The sequence below is a fragment of the Stegostoma tigrinum genome, chromosome 6 (assembly GCF_030684315.1).
Source record: "Stegostoma tigrinum isolate sSteTig4 chromosome 6, sSteTig4.hap1, whole genome shotgun sequence".
NCBI lineage: Eukaryota > Metazoa > Chordata > Chondrichthyes > Orectolobiformes > Stegostomatidae > Stegostoma > Stegostoma tigrinum.
Genome location: NC_081359.1, coordinates 65,934,749 through 65,957,242, shown reverse-complemented (window position 1 = coordinate 65,957,242; position 22,494 = coordinate 65,934,749). Strand labels below are relative to the sequence as shown.

At 40.0% G+C, this 22,494-nt stretch overlaps 2 protein-coding genes across 5 annotated transcripts in view; both read right to left on the bottom strand.

The window, feature by feature from the left end:
* Positions 1-758, bottom strand: part of LOC125453083 (coiled-coil domain-containing protein 138-like) — a 93,168-nt gene extending 92,410 nt beyond the window's left edge. For both annotated transcript variants that reach the window (XM_048532176.2, XM_048532177.2), the window contains exon 1: positions 606-758. In XM_048532176.2, the coding sequence (XP_048388133.1) occupies positions 606-731 (126 nt within the window). In that variant the 5' untranslated portion in view covers positions 732-758. The remainder of the gene's footprint in view (positions 1-605) is intronic.
* A 1,686-nt stretch (positions 759-2,444) lies between these two features.
* ranbp2 (RAN binding protein 2) overlaps positions 2,445-22,494 on the bottom strand; it is a 68,509-nt gene continuing 48,459 nt past the window's right edge. For 2 of the 3 annotated variants that reach the window (XM_059646616.1, XM_059646614.1), the window contains exons 22-31: positions 20,603-20,686; positions 20,436-20,489; positions 20,117-20,188; positions 14,990-15,195; positions 14,270-14,477; positions 10,978-11,070; positions 9,478-9,617; positions 8,985-9,258; positions 8,414-8,748; positions 2,445-3,476 (exon numbers count right to left, since the gene is read on the bottom strand). In XM_059646616.1, the coding sequence (XP_059502599.1) occupies positions 3,168-3,476; positions 8,414-8,748; positions 8,985-9,258; positions 9,478-9,617; positions 10,978-11,070; positions 14,270-14,477; positions 14,990-15,195; positions 20,117-20,188; positions 20,436-20,489; positions 20,603-20,686 (1,775 nt within the window). In that variant the 3' untranslated portion in view covers positions 2,445-3,167. The remainder of the gene's footprint in view (positions 3,477-8,413; positions 8,749-8,984; positions 9,259-9,477; positions 9,618-10,977; positions 11,071-14,269; positions 14,478-14,989; positions 15,196-20,116; positions 20,189-20,435; positions 20,490-20,602; positions 20,687-22,494) is intronic. The other variant, XM_059646615.1, reaches the window with a different exon arrangement.

The window sequence follows — 22,494 nt, the reverse complement described above, 5'->3', positions numbered from 1 at the left end:
CAATTACAACAATACCATATTTCCAAGTGATAACTAATGCTCTAAATTCAGACATTAAACTAGATACAATTTAGCATTCCAGTCCCCTCATGTGCCTTCTCATGCAAGGCTGTTCTATATCTACTACAGATTTAGATTGTGCTTTTTTCTTTAAAATAGACTGTTGCATGGCTACTAATGTTAATTTTTAATTTCAGACTTATTCATGATCCGCATTTAAATGTCAGCAGCTGCCAGAGTGGGGTTCAATCCATGCATACAAACTTGTACACTCCTCTAGATTGCAGGTCCATTGATAGTTCCATCACTCCACCATCCTTTATTCCACACCACCCCCTGCAATAACTCTCATATAAACATGGAAGTCGCCAAACACAGCACGATCCTTCAACAGCAAGGTGAATGCTCATTATTGGCTGAGATTGTAGGTTACTTTAAAATGCATATTAAGAGGCAGGCTGAGACAACACAGCAGGCCACCTAACTTGAGAGGAGCAGCAAAGTTAACATTTCGGGTCGGGACCCTTCATCAGAAAAGGCACGCTGATCCTTGATTTAACGGCGTGTCCACCCAGATTATCTGGAGTGGGCTGCAAACTCCTCACCTGATCCTCAGAGTCCCCAAGCTGTTCCACGGCGCCGTTCTTGCTCTCTACCTCCGTATCAGCGCAATAACGAAGTTTTAAACGCTCGACGATGGATTCCAGTGCCAGATCCTCGTTACTCGCCATCACTGCCGCCCTTCGTCACCGCGGTAACCGTTTGAATCTGCAGCCGGAATTTCCGGGTCAAAGGGAAGGCTCGTCTCCAGGCGACAACTCCTGCGTCAAAGCTGCACCCAAACCGACACCGCGGTATAAACTCGACTTCCTCTACTGTCCTGAATCGACCAGCAGTTACATTGAACCCAACACAAATCAGAACCAATGAACGTTAAAAACGAACAAGCCGATAATTTCACTTTAAAATAATACATAGACATGCAAAATTCTCTCTCCAGCACCTACATCACGCCCCACAGCCATACGGCAGGACATGCAGACCTAAAATTCTTTAACGTGGCTGTGATATTTCGTGAAAGCAAATTGGCTGTAACATGATTGATGAATAGTGGATGCTATTTGGATAACACAAACTTTCTGCTATACAGGTACGGTGATTGTGTAGCGATTTCCCTCTGACATGATTTTCTGTGGCGAGATCGTGTTATAGGAGAACTACCTGTACCACCAGTTCCTACTTCATTGATTAATCCCTAGAGTCAAATGCCCACCGGACCAGCACAGTGGTTAGTAGTGCTGCCTCAGCACCAGAAACCCAGGTTCATCACCAGCCTTGGATGATGGTGTAGAGATTGCACATTATCCCAGCGTTTGCGTGGGTTTCCTTCCACAGTCCAAAGATGTGCAGGTTAGGTGGACTGGCCATGCTAAAAATGATCCTGCAGTGTCGACAGGAATGTGCACGGTTAGATGGGTTAGCCAAAGTAAAATGCTCTATAGGATTGGTGCATAATCGCTGGACTAAATGGCCTGTTTCTGCTCTGTATGGGTTCCCTTACAGTTGCAGCAAACGCTCGAAAGGCGTTTTAAACATCATTGGAGAAAGTGACTGATGTAAAATAAATAGTAAAAAAAGGCAGCATAATTGGCAGGAATTGTGCTTTAGGCACTACAAGTAAAAGGAGAAAACAAAGACAAAGAATTTAAACAGGGAGCGAAATAAAAAGCACAAGTTAGGGCACGTGTTCATAACGTATTCATTGAACATTGGTAGTATGTTTGTACAAAATTCAGTTTATGTGTTAGCTATTTTCACAGATAGATCACATTCTGCTGTACATGCCTGAAGGGTCCCGACCTGAAACGTCAACTTTCCTGCTCCTCTGCTGCTGCCTGGCCTGCTGTGTTCCTTCAGCTCCACTGTCATCTCTGACTCCAGCATCGGCAGTTTTTAAACTATCTCTGCTACATGTTTGATGGGAATATGCAAACTAAGAAAAAAAAGTACTCCATGCCAGCAAAAATAAAATCTGAAGGCTGAAAGCTCAAATTAACTACAAACATGAGTTAGGAGCAGCAATGAGGCATGTGGTTTCTTGAGCCTTTTGCACAATTTAATAAGATCATGGGAGCTCTGGCTGTTACCAACAGAACAGAAAAAGACAGATAAAAGAAATCCTTTTGAGCCTGTAACCAAGATAGCTGTGGGTCACAAAAAAGGGGAAATCTAAGTAGGCCGCATGAAAGGATTACCTTGTATAGCACATACAGGGGAGAATTATGTAAACATCCATTTCTTTTAACACATCATATCTCCCATAACCTAATGAGGCTTTCCTTGAATAAACAAAAAAATACACAAACTGAAAGCATTTAGAAAGGTACAATAAAATTTATTGTTGGTAAGGCATGTACCTCCATTTCAAATCTGTATGTATTTGAAACAAATTGAAGAAAATGCTTAAATCCACCAGTAGATACAACTATACCTTTATTATAAATATTTATAAAGTTTGGGTTTTAACTAGTTAAATTTACCAATTTAAAATTACAGAGCCAATCACATTAGCAAATACTAGAAAATCATTGTAAAAAATGACTATATTTTACAATAGTGTCAAATCTGTTTCAGTAAATGTAATTTTTAACAGCAGAGCTTTAATCTTGGCAACAAAATAACAAACAAATGTAACCTCATTCCAGGATTTTGAAACAAAATCTAGTGTTTTGGTTGCACTAAAACAAAACAAAAAATATGCAAAGCCTGGTTGATACTACCAAATCCCGCTTGGCAATTACCACTTTTAGACCTGGAAAACAGTTACTAATCCCCAACTTAATTCTGAAATTCTGCACACTTTAAAAAGTTGCATATTAAGGAAAATTTCTCTTAACTTTGATTGCCAGGTTTAAACTGCTCTGCAAAGTTCGACTGGAACTGTAAAGTGTCGCATTTACATTTAAGATAAATGTCACCGCTCATTTGCCAAAATTTTTATTCTGAAACATGCAATATTCAACACTAACAAACTTGGACAGCTGCTAGCCATCAATATAATTTGTACATCCAATGTTCAGACCAGTACAGTTAACATCCCAGCAACATCCAATATTACAGCATTCCAAATAGACAGCATGACCAAAGAGAAACTGGGTACTCTCCATTTAAGAAATCTGCCCACAATCAGTGATTGTAATGGTTCGACTTGTTTTGCCACTTTCAGAACCAAATGTTTCAATTTTTCTCACAACATCCATGCCTTCTTTTACATAGCCAAAAACTACATGCTTCAAATTTAAATGCTTGGCTTCCTTTAGAGTAATAAAGAATTGTGAATTATTGGTATTTCGGCCCCTATTTGCCATGGACAACAAACCAGGACAAGAGTGCTGTATAATGAAGTTTTCATCTTCAAACATTTCTCCATAAACAGACTTCCCACCAGATCCATCAAACTTTGTGATGTCACCACCCTGAAAAGGGAATGAAATTCATGTTACACAAAACATTACAAAGCCAGTCTTCACCCAAATCTTAAGCCTTACTCAGTTAGCATGCAAGTGTATTTTTTTTACTGTTCACTCATTTTAACTGTTGCATTCTCATTGCTGCTTGATAACTTTGTTTAAAGAACAATACTTATAAATCATTTAAAATCTCAGCGACTCTTTGGCTTTTTTCAAAACTCTAAATTAGTAAGAGCATGAACTGAAAATACACTAGCTAGTTGGAAAATCTGATATTTAGTTGAAAATGTTATTCTATCAAGAAGGAAACTGAAGGAAGGGTATCATCCTCGAACTGGGAAAGCAATCAACATTTTAGATTCTGAGGTTGAATGGCCGATGTGCTAGAAATGTTCTAGGAGTCCAACTAGTTGCAATATTTTTGGAACCATTAAGCCAAACAATGCAATGCAGTCAGATACGATGATTAAATGGATGTCCCCATGGCACATATTTCTCAAATATTTGTCTCAAAATATAAGCTTGCATACCATTTGGGAGAGGTGGGGTGTTTGCATTAGTAATCCGGAATCCCAGCCTAATGTTCTGATGACAGATTTGAATCCCACTGTGGCAGATAGTGAAACCTGAATTCAATTAAAAAGTGAATAGAAACCTAGTCTTATTGGCAACTGTTTAATCACAGACAATGGCTAGGGGCCCTCAGAGGCCTGGGTTCAAGTCCCACCTACACCAGAGATATATAATAACAACGTCTCTGAACAGGTTTCTTCGAAAGTAGGTTAAATAAAAACCAGCTGTTCACTAATGTCCTTCAAGCCGTCCTTACCTTGCCTGGCTTACATACAACTCCAAACACACAACTATGTATTTGACTCCTGACTGCTCTCTGGGTCACTAGGATAGATTCTGCCTTAGTAAACAAAACCCATGACCCATAAACAAATAAAAAAATGTTCAAGTGTTAGACAATAAGATATAGGAGCAGAATTAGGCTGAACAGCCCATTAAGTTTGCTCCTTCATTCTGTCACAGCAGACTTAATTGTCAACCCCATTTTCCTGTCTTCTCCCTTTAACAATTGCTCCCCTAGTAAGCAAGAACCTCTCTTATGTACACTCAGGTGATTTGGCCTCCACACACAAGGAAAAATTCACATACCCCTGGCTGAAGAAATTCCTCATTTCTGTTCTAAAAAGGCTGTGCCCACAGGTTCTAGTTTTTACTACTTGTCCACATCCGCTTTATCCAGGCTTATCAACATTGTGAAAGTTTCAATGAGATCCCCCTAATCCTTTTAAACTCTGTTGAGTACAGACCCAGAATTCTAAACCACACCTCATATGACAAGCCCTACATCCCAGGGACCATTTTTGTAAACTTCTCCTGGACCTGCGCATGCTTCCTTGGATACAGGTCCCTGAACTGCTCTCAAAATTCCAAATGCAGTCTGACCAGAGTCTTATGCAGCTTCAGATGTACATTGTATTCCAGTCCTTGCAAAATGAATGCTAACATTGCATTTGCCTGCCTAACAGCCAAGTGAACCTGTATGTTAACCTTAAGAGAATCCTGAACTAAGAGTCCCAAGTCCCTGTGTTTCAGATTTCCAAAGCTTTTTTTCTATTTAGAAAATAGTCTACACCTCTTATTCCTACTGAAGTGCACAACCTCTCACTTTCCCACACCATATTCCACCTGCCCTTTCATTGCCCTCTCTCCTAGTTTGTGCAAATCCTTCTGCAGCCTCCCCAACTCCTCAACACTATGTCCCTCCACCTCGGTCTCATGTGCAAACACAGCAACAGTGCCCCAGGTTCCTTCATCCAGATCATTAATGTATAATATGAATAGTTCTAGACCCCACACTGACTACTGTGGAACTGCACGAGTCACCAGGTGCTATCTTGAAAAGGATTCTTCTATACCCCCTTCTTCCTCCAGGCAGCCAATCCTCTATCCTTACCTCTAACACCACATACGCTTTTATCTTATTTAGCAGCCTCCTATGCGGCATCTTGTCAAAAGCCTTCTAGAAATTCGAAATCAATTACATCCACTACCTCTCTTGTCTAACTTGCTTGTCACCTCCTCAAAGGATTCTAACTGATGTGTCAGGCATTTCCTACCCTTGATAAAGCAGTGCTAATTCAGCCCTGTTTTACCATGCACTTCCACTTGCTCAGCAATCTGATAATTAATAATGGATTCTAAAATGTCACCAACAATTGAGATCACGCTAACCAGCTTCTAGTGTCATAGAGGTGTACAGCACAGAAACAAACCCTTCACTCCAGCTTGTCAATGCCGAACAGATATCCTCGATTAATCTAGGCCCAGTTGCCAGCATTTGACCCTCCATCCCTCTAAACCCTTTCTATTCATGTACCCATCCAGGTGCCTGTTAAAATGTTGGAATTGTACCAGCCTCCACCCTGACCAGAATTGCACACATTATTCTGAAAGTGGCCAAACCAATGTCCTGTACAGCCGCAACATGACCTCAACTTCTATTTTCAATGCACTGTTCAATAAAGGCAAGCATACTAAATGCCTTCTTCACTAGACTGTCTACCTGTGACTCCACTTACAAGGAACTATGAACCAGTATTTTGATTTCCCCCAACTTTGTAAGCAGGGATGTTGCATTAGCCATTTTCCAGTCCTTTATGACCCTTCTTGATTCCAGTGATTCTTGAAAGATCACCAATGCCTCCACAATCTCCTTAGAACCCTGGGGGTTCTAGTCCATCCAGTCATGGTAATTATCCAAATGCCTAAGCACCTTCACCTCACTGATGGCCACACAACTCACCTGTCCCCTGACTCTGCATGGCACAACGAAACAAGGAAGAGAAGGCAGTAGCAAATTAAAGTTACTGTAATTGTCACAGAAGGGCAGAATAATGCCATGCATGAGCAAGAGAGACAGAAGTAGTGAGGACGGAGCAGTCACTTATCCCTCTCCCCAGAATGTTTACTGGCACATATTCACTGATTTAGCTTTGAAATCAATGCCAGGGTGAAACTTGCTAAATGTCAGAAAATCTTAGAACCTCAGCATTCTAGGTGCACGCTCATTTTTAACGGTGCAATTAGTACTAATTACCACCAAATGACCTACTTGGCTGAGCAATGAAATTTTAACTTCACAATGTTGCAACACTTAAATTCAGTGTTGGTGATTTTAAGCAATTGTATTATTTTTCTTATTACTATATTAATTCCATATTTCTTAGCCAATCTTTTCTGCTTTCTTCTGTATGATTTAATCCAATATAGAATTTCTGGTTTGGGTTCCACATATTTCAAAAGATTCTTCAATTTTATTGCCATAGCTGTTTCTATTCAGACACGAAAACACTACTTCTGGAGGGTACCATGTTGGTTCACACAGCAGGCGTGACATTCTGCACTGAGGCCTACAAAAAGTCTGAGTGCAACTGTCAACATAGTTAACAGTGAGTACTTTACACCCAGACTTCAAAATCCAGGCCACTTTTTTTCAACCAAGTATTCCTGCCTTGTGCAAACTGGCTTTTGCACTTGCTGCACCACTTGAAGGAGGCGCAGTTAAGAGTCAAAGTGAAGTTTACTATTGATAAATGAGGTGACGCATTTCCTTCGAAAAACAGAAACATAACCTGTACCTTAGAAAATGAAAGTGAATGGAAAAGAACAGATTAGGGATAGCAATATCATTAAAAATGGCATAGCAAATCAACAATATTAATAAAATATAATGAAGTACAGTAAAAGGAATTATTTCTATAGCTGTAGAATTCAAAAGCAGAACACACGTTTATGTAGGCCCTGACCAGGATGCACACAGTATTGTGCATAAGTCCTAACTCCACACAACAGAGTACATAGAAGCACAGGAGAAAGTGCAAAAAACCCCAAAAGATTACAAGAGTGATATAGAACCATCAGGAAATATTGAACTGGTTGGAATATTTGTTTACAAAATCAAAAACACTTTTGATAAACAGAAGAATTTGAAAACGAATAAGTTGGACAGGATAGCCAAAGCAACAATGTTTCCACTTATGGGAAACCTTAAACTTGGGAGCCATGAATCCAACAAAACTAACGCATAGATTAGGGAAAGAGACATTTCTCCAGTCAGAGGACTCAGAACAAGAGACTTAAAGCCACAATCAGCTATTGAGACAAATAGCTTGGATGTTTTCATAAAGCAGCTACAAAAGAGGAATGTGTGTTATGGCAATGAGGTGGATAAAACGCATTAAAGAGTTTGATAATTCATAATCACACTGAATGGGCTGGCATACTTGATAGGCTGAATGGCCTATCACTGTTCCAATGAATAGAAAAAATGCTTAAAGATTGGAATGAGGTAGACAGAATGGGAGGTAATGTATAGAAACTCTAAAGCAAAAGTAAAGTTGTCATAGTCCCAGAGGACCACAGAGCTGCTCTTCTGTTAGATGACTGGTGGTGATTTAACACAAGAATCACAAAACCTCAACCAAGGGGAAAGACAGAGCAGGAGGGGCCTTTACGATTACCTGAGCCTGTAAGGGAATGGAACCCATGCTGTTGGTGCCACTTTGCACCTTAAACATCCATCCAATTAAGCTAACTGATTTCCCGACAGGTAGCAACAAAACTAACTGATCCAAAATACCTGTTCTGTGCTGCATGCTTGGTAAGTCCTTGAGTGACTTGTGATAACTTGCACTGTAAAATCAACTTCACCTGGAACCAACATTTGCCTCTCTGCAATAGCAGGCACTATGAATCCTTGATTCATATCAGTGCTGTATTCTAATCTGTAATTTACTACATCTCCCAGCCACCTTTTAACACAGCAATATATTGGCATACATTTTATGCTACAGCTACAAACGTCATAACATCTTCCAAAGTAAAAAACGATGCAACTAAAGCAAATGCACAAAAGAAGCAAAAATAATTACCTGGCAAACAAATTCTGGAATAACCCTATGGAATATTGAATTTTTAAATCCAAAACCATGCTCTCCAGTGCAGAGGGCCCTAAAGTTTTCAGCTGTTCGTGGAACCTTATTTGATAGCAGTTCCATGGTAATTCGTCCCAAACTCTCCTCATTGGCTGACACATCAAAATAAACAACAGGGTTACTGCTATTTGACAGGGCTACAGCTTGGGATTCCTCAGATTTCTGGAGTTGCGAAAGTGCGTCTCGACATTCTTCAAATTTCTTTTTGTAAGCAGCAGCCAATTCTGGAGTTTTGAATCGTACTGCAAGTTGCTCAATTTTTGCTTCGCCATCTGAAAAAATACAAATAGGAATATGCAATTTATACTTGTAAAACTCAAACAATTACAAAACAGTTTTTCATGACTTTTCCACCGATGTCCGAGTGATGTAAAGATTATGCAGAGTACAAAACATTTTTCACTCAGCAGCAATCACAACTGACCTTCCCACCTACACTGCGGCCCCCCCCGCCCCCGACACACACACACACAAACTGTACACAATAGAATACTGGTCCAGGTCTTACCAGTGTAGTCAGCTGCAGTCCAAACAAAGGAATTGTTTGATGTATTCATCTGTTTGAGTTCCATTTCCTCAGTAATAACATGATTCGCACAGACCTTAAGAACCTGTTCTCGCCTCATCAGAATACGGTAACATCGCTTTTGGGAGTGATACAGAATTTTAAGATCTCCAACTCCACGTTCTTTCCATTGAGAAATATCACGGTCCCAACGATACAGCTTACATCTTTCTTTAAAGAGGATTTCCTCATCCTCTTCACCTGATTTTGTCTCAACCTAGTGACATTAATTGCATTTGTTCACATTACAGAATTAACATTTGAACTTCAACAGCAGTCAACTTTTATAAGATTTCTATACTTCAAAACAAATATATATTGGTTAGTACTGCATTACAATATTAACAACCAGACTAAATTCTAGGCAACAAAGATCAAAAATTACAGTCAAAAAGGCTTCTGTGTATTTGTACAAATTGTTCGACAATAAATTTACCTCTGGTAAAGAAACTATTGGCTCAAAGTGGATGTCATTGCTAGGTACCACATCAGTGCCATCATCTTCATCACATGGCGTTCTGGGCACCATCGAAGTAAACACAGCAGTTCCTGCATTTGCCCATGTGAAATTGGCTTCTGTTTTTTTTAAAACATATCATATTTTTCAATATTAGAAAGAAAACAGCATTGGTTTATCACTACCAACAGCTCACTGGGAACTTTTGCAGATTTTAAAAGCACATTGTCAAAAATTACTAAAAAGAATATCTTTAAACATAAAACACAAGAAAGCCATTAACAAGATGAAGTATGATGAAACTCAGCACTATCTGTAGCTGTACAAATTGTCAAGAAAACATCCAGACTATGAACAGCTATTCATTTTTTAAAAGGCTAAATTCCATTTAAACGTTTGTTACCGAATTGAAAAAATAGGAGAACTATGTAAAAAATATAAGATATATAGTTTGTTTTCATTATTTGTCAAGAAACCTGAAAACTGTTGACATTTGTAAGTTAAATGGTTCAGAAATTGGTTTTATTCAGTAAAACAATTCACTTTGTTCATTCTAAATAAAGCAAATATTTAAGTCAAACAAATTGAGAAGGATACTTTTATGTAGACAAGACAAGACCAAGGATTTACAAGTCAATAGGCCCCAATGGCATTAATTTCAAAATGAAGTGATTAGAAATGTTTTGTTTACAATTTAAATTTTCTGTTTTCACTCTTCACTCTTCACTCTTGCAGCTCACTCAGGTAGTAGCAGCTAGTACACAATAATCTGACAGCTTCATGGCTTCTTCTGCAATAAATACTATTATTTCTAATTTTTGAAGTTACATTTCAAACGGCTATTATGGGACTTGTTATGTTTTGCTAGTGGGGACTACACCATAGCTGAACAAATATATAGACTGCTCACAAGCATAGCAGCACCAATGCAGCAAAATTTAAAAGAACAACCTAACTTCTGGAAATGCTCTTTAGGTCATGAAGTATAGGTGAAGAGAAACAGGCTGATCACAGTTCTATTTCTAGAGTTCGTTATTTTTTTTCCATGCAATCTGCGGCAAGCCAATTGATCAACCCATTATACTACAGAGGTCATTAATAACTTACTCTCACAATGGTTAAAACAAACAATAAGGGCCAGATTAAACTTCCTGATCAGCAAGCCACAGCTCAACTCAAGACAATAAGAGACAGAGAAGCAGGACTCTCGGCTTAAGGGGAAATTGTAGCAACAGTCCAAGTTGTGCTCTAGTACCTCCTAAAACTCAGATACAGAACAGGGTAGCTCACCCAGCAGAGAATTGATTTGGCATGACTGACTATCTGGTTAACAACTGTCAGCAAGTTAAACTATATCACAAAGAGAAATTTATTTTTTTGAAAACCCAATGTTGAATCTTGTGCATCCTTGGTGAACTAAGTTTAAAACCAAAAATACATTGTATGTTCAGAGCCATCAACCAACGAGTCAGATGCTACCTTTTGGTGCAAACGCATATCCTTCTGTACTCTGAGCAGCCAAATCTGCAAAAGAAACTGTTTTCGTGTCACCGAATCCAAATATGCCATTCACTGCAAGATAGAAAACAAAAATCATAATCTGGATAAACAACAAACATTTTTTTCACAAGGCTTGCCATTAAACAATGTCGAGAGTAATAACAGTCTCAAAGAGGCATGATATTTCTCTGTAAATTTGGACAACTTAAATCGTGTATTTTCTTTGAAATTATTTAAAGGTGCACAGACATGATTTCATGCATGGAGCAACTTGCAAGTGAATCCACTTCAAATTTGTTCTTAAAACAGGTGCCATAGTCACCTTCAGAACAATATTAACCAATTCCATTATTCCTCTGTAGGATATGATGAACTATATCTTAATGCGGAACTTTGTTTGAATCTCATTCAAGATGCTAAGGAAATAAAACATTTTTCTCTGCTTACTTTAGTCAGAGGCTTCATAATTATAATGGCAATTTTAAAATCCGTGCTACATATAAATAAGTAAAAGAGGCAAGAGTGGACATGGACCTCTGGAAAAATGAGACTGGATAAGTAGTCATAGGGAACAAAGAAATGGCAGAAGAAATAAATAGGTGGGAGACATCAGCAGCATTACAAAACTTCAAGACAGTAACTTCAAGAGTTGGGGGCAGAGGTGATTGTACCATCCATCACTAAAGGTGGTGCTGGGGAAGTTGGAAGGTCTAAAAGGTGGATAAGTCACCCAGACCGTATGGTCCACATTCTCCAGTTCTCAAGGAAACAGCGGAGTAGATTCTGAAAGCATTAGTGGTGATCTTTCAGGAAATCGCTGGAGTCAAAGTGGGTGCCAATGGAAAATGGCTAAGGTCACACCCCTGTGTTTAAGGAGGGAGGAAGATAGAAGACAGGTAATTATAGGCCAATTAGCCTGACCTCAGTCATTGGTAAGACTTTACAGTCAACTATTAAGGATGAGAACGAGGCAAAGTTGAAACTTCATAGTAAAATAGGGCTGTCTTAGCATGACTTCATCACAGGGAGGTTATGCCTGACAATCTGTTAGACTTCTTGGAAGAGTTAATGAGCAGCTTAGATAAAGGACAGCCGGTGAATGCTGTTTGAATTTCCAGAAGGCCTCTGACAAGGTGCTGCACAAGAAGCTGTTAAATAAGAGCCCCTGGTGTTAGGGGCAAGGATAGAGGACTGGTGACTGACAGACGTCAGAGAGTGGGGATAAAGGGGTCTGTTTCAGGACAGCAGTTGGTGACTAACAGTTTAGTAAGGGTCAATGTTGGGACCACAACTATTCGTGCGATTCATTAATGATCTAGATGGAGGAACTGAGGGCATTGTTGTTAAGTTTATAGATGACACAAAGATAGGTGGAGGGATAAGTAGGGTTGAGGAGGTGAGGAGACAGCAGAAGAACTTGGATAGGCTAGGAATGTGGACAAAGAAATGGCAGATGAAATATCAGGTGGGAAAGTGAGGGGCTATGCACTTTGATTGAAAGAAGAGGGATAGATTGTTTACTAAATGGGAAATGCTTCAAAAATCTGAAGTGCAGAGAGAGAGGGTGGTTTGTGTGTCGAATGAACTTCCTGATGAAGTGGTGGATGCAATTACAATATTTCAAAGGCATATCCATGCAAATACGAATAGGAAAGGTTTGGAGGGATATGGACCATGAGCAGGCAGGTGGGGCTAGCTTAGTTTGGCATGGACTGAAGGGTCTGTTTCTGTGCTGTACAACTCTTGATTCTATGACTCGGCAGTCCTAGCGCAGGATTCTCTTAAGGTTAACATGCAGGTTAAGTTGGCAGTTAGGCAGGCACATGCATTGTCAGCAGTTGTCTTGACACTGCCAGAACACAAGAGCAGGAATGTACATCTGAGGCTCTAAAAGGCTCTGGTCAGGCCACATTTGGAAGATTGTGAACAGTTTTGGGCCCCTGAAGGATGGACGCACTGGCCTTGCTATATATTTGACAGAAGTGCTGTGCACTGCAAAAGGAATTGAAAGACGCCGCTCAATAAAACGAATGCAACATTACCTGTTCAATAATGTTTGATTTGTTTATTTTTAAACAAAACAGTAGAAGACTGAAAATGCAACATCTCAGTCCCTGATAGCCCCTTGAAAATTTCAAAAGTTGTGATGATATAGGCAATGTTGCAATGTTTGTGAAATTTCTGATCTGGCTTCAATCCAAGCAATTGACATTTAAACTATAACTGGTACACTACATGCATTCTGAAACAAATGTACAATTATAGCAAGACCTCTCCTGCTTTTATGCTTTACGTCCCTCGCAAAAGGTCCACATCCGTTTGCATCCGGAATTAGTTGCCGCACTTGCATGCTAGGACTGACCAAACAGTCCTTGAACGAGTGCAGTTCCAACACCACAAGAAACTTAACTCCATCCAAGACCAAACAGCCCATTTCATTGGCATCAGATCCAAAGATGGGTTTTACTGTAATCAATTTCCTTTGGGGAAGGAAATCTGCTAAGTTTGGACCTCCAGGCCCACATTAATGTGGACAGGTGAGAGACTTGGTAGGAAGAGAGAGAGAGAGAGAATAATGTGACTGTGCAAGATAGAGTGAGAGAAAGTAGGGAGTGTGTGTAAAGGTGAGGCAGAATGTGAGAGCAAGACAGAGTTTGAAATGAGCAAGCATAAATTCTGAGAATAGAGTGGAGCCGTCGAAAGCCTGCATGAAAAACTATGCATACAGAAGCTAGCACAGGAGGAATACCCAAGCTTGTCTCCAATTTATGCATGAAATTCCGCGACATCAGCTCAGCACGCAAGCCAGAAGGCAGTGTCAGTTAAACCCAACACTTTAGATTGGCACCAGTTCCTTCAGCATTCCTCAGTGATGAGAACGTGGGACTTAATTGGTCTCTCAGTCTAACAAGATTCTATTACGGCCACTTTTGTTGTTTGCTAATTTTTTAAAATTTTCAACTCACTTGGAACTTGTGTTCAAAAAATTTGAAAAGGGCTTTAAACACTTAATTAAAAACAAGCTTCACAAATTCCTTTGAAGAAGTTATCCATCCCCAAATGCCCAACACAAATTCAAAAGATTGCAGTAGGAATGACTCCAAGTTAAGATGCTCAACTGGTTGAAATTTCATAACTATTTCACCATTCATTCCTGTCCTGGTGTCTTCCTTTTCAAAAATCTGAAGAATCATTGGACTTTTACCAACATTATCCCCAATGGGAACATCTCCACAAATATTCTTGCTAACACGCACCCCCTTTTTAGTACCTTCAGTAGTAGAATCAGGCTCCATTTCTTTTTTAGTTGTTAAATCAATGGGCCTGCCATCATCTGCAGAGAATTCGTTACATTCAAGTTGTGTTGTAGAGTTAGCTTCAGCCTCTGAAACATTAACCAGTTCAGTAGTCTCCGGTTCATTCAATTGGATTGCAGAATCTATACAAGTGGAGCTGCTGATGATTTCTTCTTGTGCTAACTGTAACAAAAACAAATTGCCACATCCCAGTTAACTGCAATAAAAACAAATGGTCCAAAAATTACATATGTTAAAGTGAACTAAATGCCCTTTTATCTAATCAACCACTTACCCAACTTTATGATAATAGTAATATATCGATTTAGAATCAGTAAGAGTATTTGTTTTAGATCGAACAAGAGCACAATAATCCATTTTAAAATCAAACAGCATAAAAGTAAATAACAACTGATAAAGCCTCTGGCGCAAAATGAAACCCAACTCAAGGAGTAGCAAGTTACATCACTTGCTAATTTCCAATCAGCAAATATTTAATGCATTAGAAAAGTGAGCTTTTATTTTGCTTCATGGTAACTATCAATGGAGGAAAAATTTTTGTGACAAATTGGGGCAATACCAGAATATTCTATTAGGAGGAGGAGTGATTGTGTTGCAAATACAGTGTGCTGGATGAAGGACATTATCTGTATCTTTGACTCCACTGGTTATATAAAGATATTTTTAAACCTTACTTGTGATTCCTTGATTTTTCTAACTTCAATTTCAAAGTCATCGTCTTCCTTCTCTCCTTCGGTATCACTGTTTATACCACAAAAAAACGTGGAAGGAAGCAACAACTTTTCAGCCTTCAACTTCTCTTTCGGGGTCGGCACCTTCTCCCACACAAGAATACAGTCTTTGTCACCATCTTCCACTAGAGTGTCCCCACTGGAATCTACTATGAAAAGTATAAGGTTACAAAAAGGATACTAGGAAGAAGAAAAGTTGCCCAAAAGCTTGAAAAAAGGTTTCAGCACCAGATGCAGCTCAATAATAGCTGAGCTGTCAGTCTCCTGTTCCTGCTGGGAACTAGGATGATATCCCTAAGGATTAACAGCGGTCTCACTTGGGATGCCACAAACACACGAATTCCATAATATTGCAATATTATTCTCACATTAACTTTCACAATCAATCCTTCAAGCACAGGAATGATTGCCGACATTCATTGGAGCAATCTGAAAAGTCAGGAAACAAAACACTTCAGGTTTGTACCAATAAGCACAAACTACATGGCAGCCATACTTAAAATACATCGGTAAAGTTTGTAACGAACTATCCAGAAGGATCAGTGGTGTTATGCTAGGAGGAATAGAAGTGACAAAACTAGTTTTGAATACTTTAAAGGATTGCTTTTATATGTTTGATGGAGTTAAATTATAGCACTGAGTATGATTCCCATGCAATTTCGTTTGTAGTTTTAAAACAAAGAACAATACAGTCAGCAACAGGCCCTTCAGCCCTCCAAGCCTGCGCTGACATTTTGCCCTTCCTTACTAAAACGGCCTACACTTCCAGGATGCATCTCTCTCTACTCCCTTCCTATTCATGTATTTGTCCAGGTACTTTTTCGAACGTTGCTATTGGGTCTGCATTCAACTCCTCCGACAATGGTTTCCAGGCACTCTCCATCATTTGTGTGAAAAACTTTCCTTGCGCATGTCTTTTAAACTTCACCCCCCCTCACAACTTGAACATGTGTCCCCTAGTAATTCCACCCTGGGAAAACGCCTCGTACTTTCCACTCTATCCATGCCACTCACAAGGTTACTATTAGGTTGCCCCTCAACTTCCTCCTCCAATCCGATGAAAACAAACTCAGTCTATCCAGGGATAGTAAGAACTGCCGATGCTGGAGTCTGAGACAAGAGTGTGGAGAAGGTGGTTCTGAAGAAGGGTCCCAATCTGAAACAAAGTGTAGAGCTAGATGAACACAGCAGGCCAAGCAGCATCGTAGGAGCAGGAAAGCTGATGTTTCAGGTCTAGGCCCAAAACGTCAGCTGTCCTGCTCCTCTGATGCTGCTTGGACTGCTGTGTTCGTCGGCTCTACATCTTGCTGTCACAGATTCTCCAGCATCTGCGGTTCCTACTATCTCCCAAACTGAAACTTCAGCTTTCCTGCTCTGTTCCTCCACTCCACACTTATCTCAGTCTATCCAGCCTTTCTTCATAGCTAAAATCCACCATACTAGGTAAATCTTTTCTGTACCCTCTCCAAACCATCCATATCCTTCTGGTAGTGTGATGACTGGAACAAGATGCAATATTGCACATGTGGCCTAATTAAAGTTCATCATAGAACCCCTACAGTGTGAAAACAGGCTCTTTGGCCCATCCAGTCCACAGCGATCCTCTGAGCATCCCACCGATACCCACCCCGCTATAACCCACCTAATCAACACATCCCTGAACATTATGGGCAATTTAGCATGGCTAACCCACCTAACCTGTACATCTTTGGACTTTGGGAGGAAACCAGAGCACCCAGGGGAAACTCACACAGACACAGGGAGAATGTGCAAACTTCACACAGACAGACAGTCGCCCGAGGGTGGAATCAAATCCAGGTCCATGGTGCTGTGATGCAGCAGTGCTAGCCACTGAGCCATCACACCATCCACAAGTTCTATAAAGCTGCAAGCGTTCCATAGGCCTTTTTACACTACCTTATCTACATGTGCTGTCTTCAGTGATCTGTGGACATGCACATTCAGATCTTTCTAAGGGTTCTGCCCTTCACTGTATAATTTCCACTTGTACCTGACCTTTCAAAATGCATCACCTCATATTTGTCTGGATTAAACTCCATCTGTCGTTTTCTGCCCATGTAGCCAATTAATCTACACCCTGCCATATCTTCTGACAATCCTCCTCACGATCCACAACTCCAATCTTGATGATCCGCAAACTCACTGATTAGACCAGTTACATTTTCCTCCAAATCATTTCTGCAGATCATGAACAGTTAATGTCCTAGCGCTGATCCCTGCGGAACACCACGAGTCACAGCCCTCTATTGCAAAAAGCATCCTTCCACCGTGACCCTGTGTCCTATGACAGAGCCAATTCTTTCCATCTTGCCAGCGCACTTTTGATACCATGCAAGTTCACCTTTTGTACCAGTCTGCCACGAAGGACCTTGTCAAAGTAGTTTTCCTGAAGTCCCTATAGACAATATCAACCATTTTTACCTCAATCATCTTTGTCGTCTCCTCAAAAAACACAAGCAAGTTAGTGAGGCATGGCCTCTCCTGCACAAAACTATGCTATCTAACGCCAATAAGTCCATTGGCTTCTAAATGCGTATAGATCTTGTCCCTTAGAATCTTTTCCAATAATTTCCCCACCACCGGAATCATAAACCTGTAATCTCCAGGGTTATCACTGCTACCCTTCTTAAAACATTGGGACACCATTGGCTATTCTCCAGTCATAGATCACAGAATCCCTAAGGTGTGGAAACAGGCCCTTCGGCCCATCAAGTCCACATCGAATCTCAGAGTATCCCACTCAGAGCCATCCCCCTATAACCCACCTAATATACAATCTATAACTCCCTGAACACTACAGGCAATTTAGCATGGCCAATCCATCTAACTTGCGCATCTATGGACTGAGGGATGAAACCGGAGTACCAGAGGAAACCCACACAGACACAGGGAGAGAATGTGCAAACTCCACAGAGACAGAACAGTCGCCCAAGTGTGGAATCGAACCTGGGTCCATGGTGCTGTGAGACAGCAGTGCTAACCACTGCACTGCTCCCTCTGGGACCTCAAATGTGGCCAAACAGGATACAAAAATGTCGATCAATGTTTCAACAATGCCTCCCTCAATATTCTGGAATAGATCCCATCAGGACCCAGAGCCTTATCTACCTTAAAATGTTTTAAATATGTCTCAAGAAGTGTTAACAGCAACTTTGCTTTGAAATTCGACAGTCCGTTCCCAGAGACAATCCCCCACCAATTTCTTCACTTTCGTGATTACCAACACAGTATTCATTTAGAACGTCACCTATCTCTTCAGGGTCCACACAGATTCCCTCATGTCCTTGAGTGAGTCAACACTTGCTTTTTGTTTCTGTATAAACAGCTTTGGGATTCTCTTTAATCCTGCTTGCTAACAACTTTGCCTAACCCCTTTTAGTCCTTCTAAATCCTTGTTTTACGTTCTTTCCTTATATAGACAATAGGTGCTGGAGTAGGCCATTCGGCCCTTCGAGCCAATATACTTCAAGGGCTTCATTAGTTCCGTTCCTCCTGGATCTATGTTTGCTTTCTTTTCTTTTCTCACCAAGGTGATAACATTCCTGTCATCCAAGGTTCCCAAAACTTGTCATTCCTATCCTTCATTCTCACTGTAATATGCTGCTCCAGAACTCTTATCAACTGACATTTGAATTACTCCCACATGTCTGATGGGGATATACCCTTAAACAACTGCCTCGAATCAAAATTCTCCAGTTCCTGCATAATTACTGTTGTAGTTCACCTTCCCCCAATCTAACCCCTTCACCTGAGGACTGCTGTTATCCTTATCTGCGAATATCTTAAAACTCACAGTACTATGGTCACTACTCCTGGAATGCTCCCCCTACTGAAACTTCACTCACCTGACCAGGCTCATTTTCCAAAACCAGGTCCAGTATAACACCTTCACTATTTGGGCTGTTTACATATTGTGTCTAGAAATCCTCCTGAATGGTCCTTACAACTTCTGACCCATTCAAGCCCCTGGCACGAAGTCAGTCCCAGTCAACACAAGGGAAGTTAAAACCACCCACCGCAACAACCCTGCTTTATTGTTTACATCTTTCCAAAATATGTCTACATATTCTCTCCTCTATCTGCCATTAGCTGTTCAGAAGCCTGTAGTATACCCCCAGCATTGTGATGTCACCCTTCCTATTGCCTCGCTGCATGAGTCCTCTGACATATCCTCCCTCAATACAGCTGTGAGATATTCCTCTCAGAGCCCCCATCCTTTATATCACACCTGAAACAACTAAAGCTTGGGCTATTCAGCTGCCAGTCCTGTCCTCTTTCAGCCAAGACTCTAATCACAATAATATCATCATTCCAAGTACTAACCAAAGCTCTAAATTCATCAACTTTGCCTACTGTACTTCTTGCATTTAAACACATGCCATACAGACCACCTCCCCTGCTCTTCTTAGCAGCATTTCCTTGCCTGTTCTCGTTCTTAGTAATGTTTAACTTGGTTTCTGCCTCTCCTTCAATTTCTGCAACTACTACCCTATTCCTCTGGTTCCCATTTGGTTTACTAATACCAGATAAACAATTGTTAAGTAAAATATGGGGCACAACGGTGGGAAGGAGAGAACATAAATGCACTAATCATTCAGTTGGGAGCAGAGTGAGAAAGTACAGTCTGGAAAGTACTTTCGATAAATTCCAGCCCCTTGAATGAAACAAAATGGAAAAAAACTTCATTATCCCTTCATGTAATGTTTATCTCTTATACACAATTTTGAAATATATATCCTTTCTTCAAAATGGAACGGTCATATCACATGCAATACTATATCTACTTGCGCTTTTGATCCTGATTACGAAGTAGTCTTCAATTTATTTCGGGTGACAGGTTTCTTCTATAAAAACTGTCATTAGCAGCTGTTATGCAGCTTAGGACAATTTCAGATATGCAAAAACCAGATGATCCATTTATGAACACGCCAAAGACTAAAGATCAATGGAGCCACCAACTTGCAGTTGTCCACAAATCATGCAATCCAATTTGTAGGTATCATAAACTTCTGGACAACTTCAAAATTTTAAACCTTTTAATATACATACCTGTTGCACAGGACTTGTGATCTCTTTGTTCATCTGCATACAGCTTCACATCAGTAAGTTGCAAGGATGTACCTTGATTTGGAAAATAATGGATGTTAAAAGATTGACAAAATTACAATAAAAATCCTCTATATATAACAGTTTCTATTTCAGAGTCTTGCTGCCATGATTTACATTGTATCCAGATTATCAAGTTAAGTGTATCAAAATTTCACCAAGCTTCTTTTTTAAAAGCCGTTTTTCGCATCTTGTCTTAAATAATCACAATTAAAATGTAATTATTTTGATTTCAAAATTAATACTTAGATTGAAAATGTACCTGCATCAGAGAAGTCTTCTAGTTCATTAGAATGTAACTGTTCCTTTGGTTCACCTGGATCAAAACATTTACCAGTTCTGAAGATGTCACTGAGTATAACAAGACTCAAATTAAACCGCCAAAAGATTAAATTTGCATAAATTGTGGAGGCAATTTAAAATCTGTACCTGTTTTAGGTGTTTTCTGTTTCTCTTCTTTATCTTGATACAATCTTCCACAGAGTTTCCTAACAGCAGTTTCATAGTCTTCGTCTGAAACAGAAATTTTAATTTGACATTTGTTACTAAGGATTCAAGTATAAAAACATCTTGCTAGCCAAATTAGTATTTATGATTTTACTTTAAAATTTTGTTCTGTGCCTCAAAATTTCAACCACAATTCCACAGATCAGAATACAATGATGTGATTGGTAAGACCGTTAATGCATACATAAATAAACCAAATAATTTAATTCTCTGTTGCGTGGGGAAGTACAAGGCAAATAGCATGTGACACGCTTGGAGTGAGAATCACAGAAGCATTAAAAAACCAAGGCACAGAAAGTAGCCATTCAATTCATTGTGTTGTCAGCTGAAAAAAAGGGAAGAACTGAGCTGTCCTTTCTAATTCCAAATCCAACACATTATTGCAAGCATCATGGATCATTGCAGATCCTGGTACTTCTCAGCAAGATGAAGGTTTCTGCCTTGCCTTCATCACCGAACAGGCAGCAAACTGCACTGTTACAGTTCGGAAAAGATTTGTTTGGACGATCTACGGAGGGACTGACTTATGAGCAAAGGTTGGGACTTTACTCACTGGAGTTTAGAAGAATGAGAGATGATCTCAATTAAACTTACAGGACTCTTATGGGGCTGGACAGGGTAAATGCCAAGAGGATGTTTTCCCTCATGGGACGATCAAAGACCAGAGGGGCAGAATCTCGATAAAGGGGCATCAATTTAAGACAGGTGGAGGTATCTCTTTTCTTAGGAAGTTCAGTATCTTTGGAACTCCTTGCCACAGTCAGCAATAAGGACAGCGTCCTTAAGGCTGGGGTAGATTCTTGATAAGCAGGACAATTCAAGGGTTATGGAGAAAAGGCAGGAAATTGGATGAGGAATGTTGGATCAGCCATGATCCTAATTAATGGTGGAGCAGGCCTGACTGGGCTGAATAGTCTATGCCTCTTCCTTTTCTTTATTGTTCTTATGGAATTCCAGTGAGCCACTATCCTAAGAATCATGTCCCATTTAACCCTTCTATAAATCACAATATGTGCGCTCTCTGGTAATTCACCTCTCCAGAACTTTCTACCCTATGCCCTTCAATTTTATGCACCTCAATTACCTCACCTCTCAGCATCCTCTGTTCTAATGAAAACAACCCTAGCCTGTCCAATCTTTCCTCATAGTTGCAACTTTGAAGCCCTGGTAACATACTCCTAAATCATCTATGTACTCTCTCCACTGCAATCATATCCTTTCTTTTTGAAATGCAGTGGCTAGAACCATACACAGAATTCTAGCTGTTGTCTAACCTTCATTTTCTATAATTCTGGCATTATATCCTTGCTTTTGTATTCTGTATCTCATCCAAGAAAGACAGGCATTACATATGCTTTCTTTGCCATTTGACTTACCTGCTCAGGGACGTGAGGAACCATAAGATCTGTCACTACTCCTTCACTTGTCCACACCCATTTTTGGTATCATATTCCATAGCTTTGTTTGTCCTCCCCAAATGTATTATTTCCCAAATCTCTGAACTGACTCCATTTGCCAACTTGATGAAACTATTGATATCATTCTGGAGTAGACAGTTATCTTACTATCAATGGTATGGCAATGCTTTGTCACCTGCAAACTTCTCAATCATGCCTCCTGCACTCAAGGTCAAATCATTAATATACACAAACAGGACACAACACTGTGGAATGCTGGTTGAAACGGTTTTCTATTTTCAAAAATCACTCATTTGGATCAGTGACAGAAAACAAAGGCCAATTTCAGATCCAATTCTTCACTTTGTCGAGAAGCCCTTGCACTCTTTATAAACAATGGTACAATGTTTGCAAACC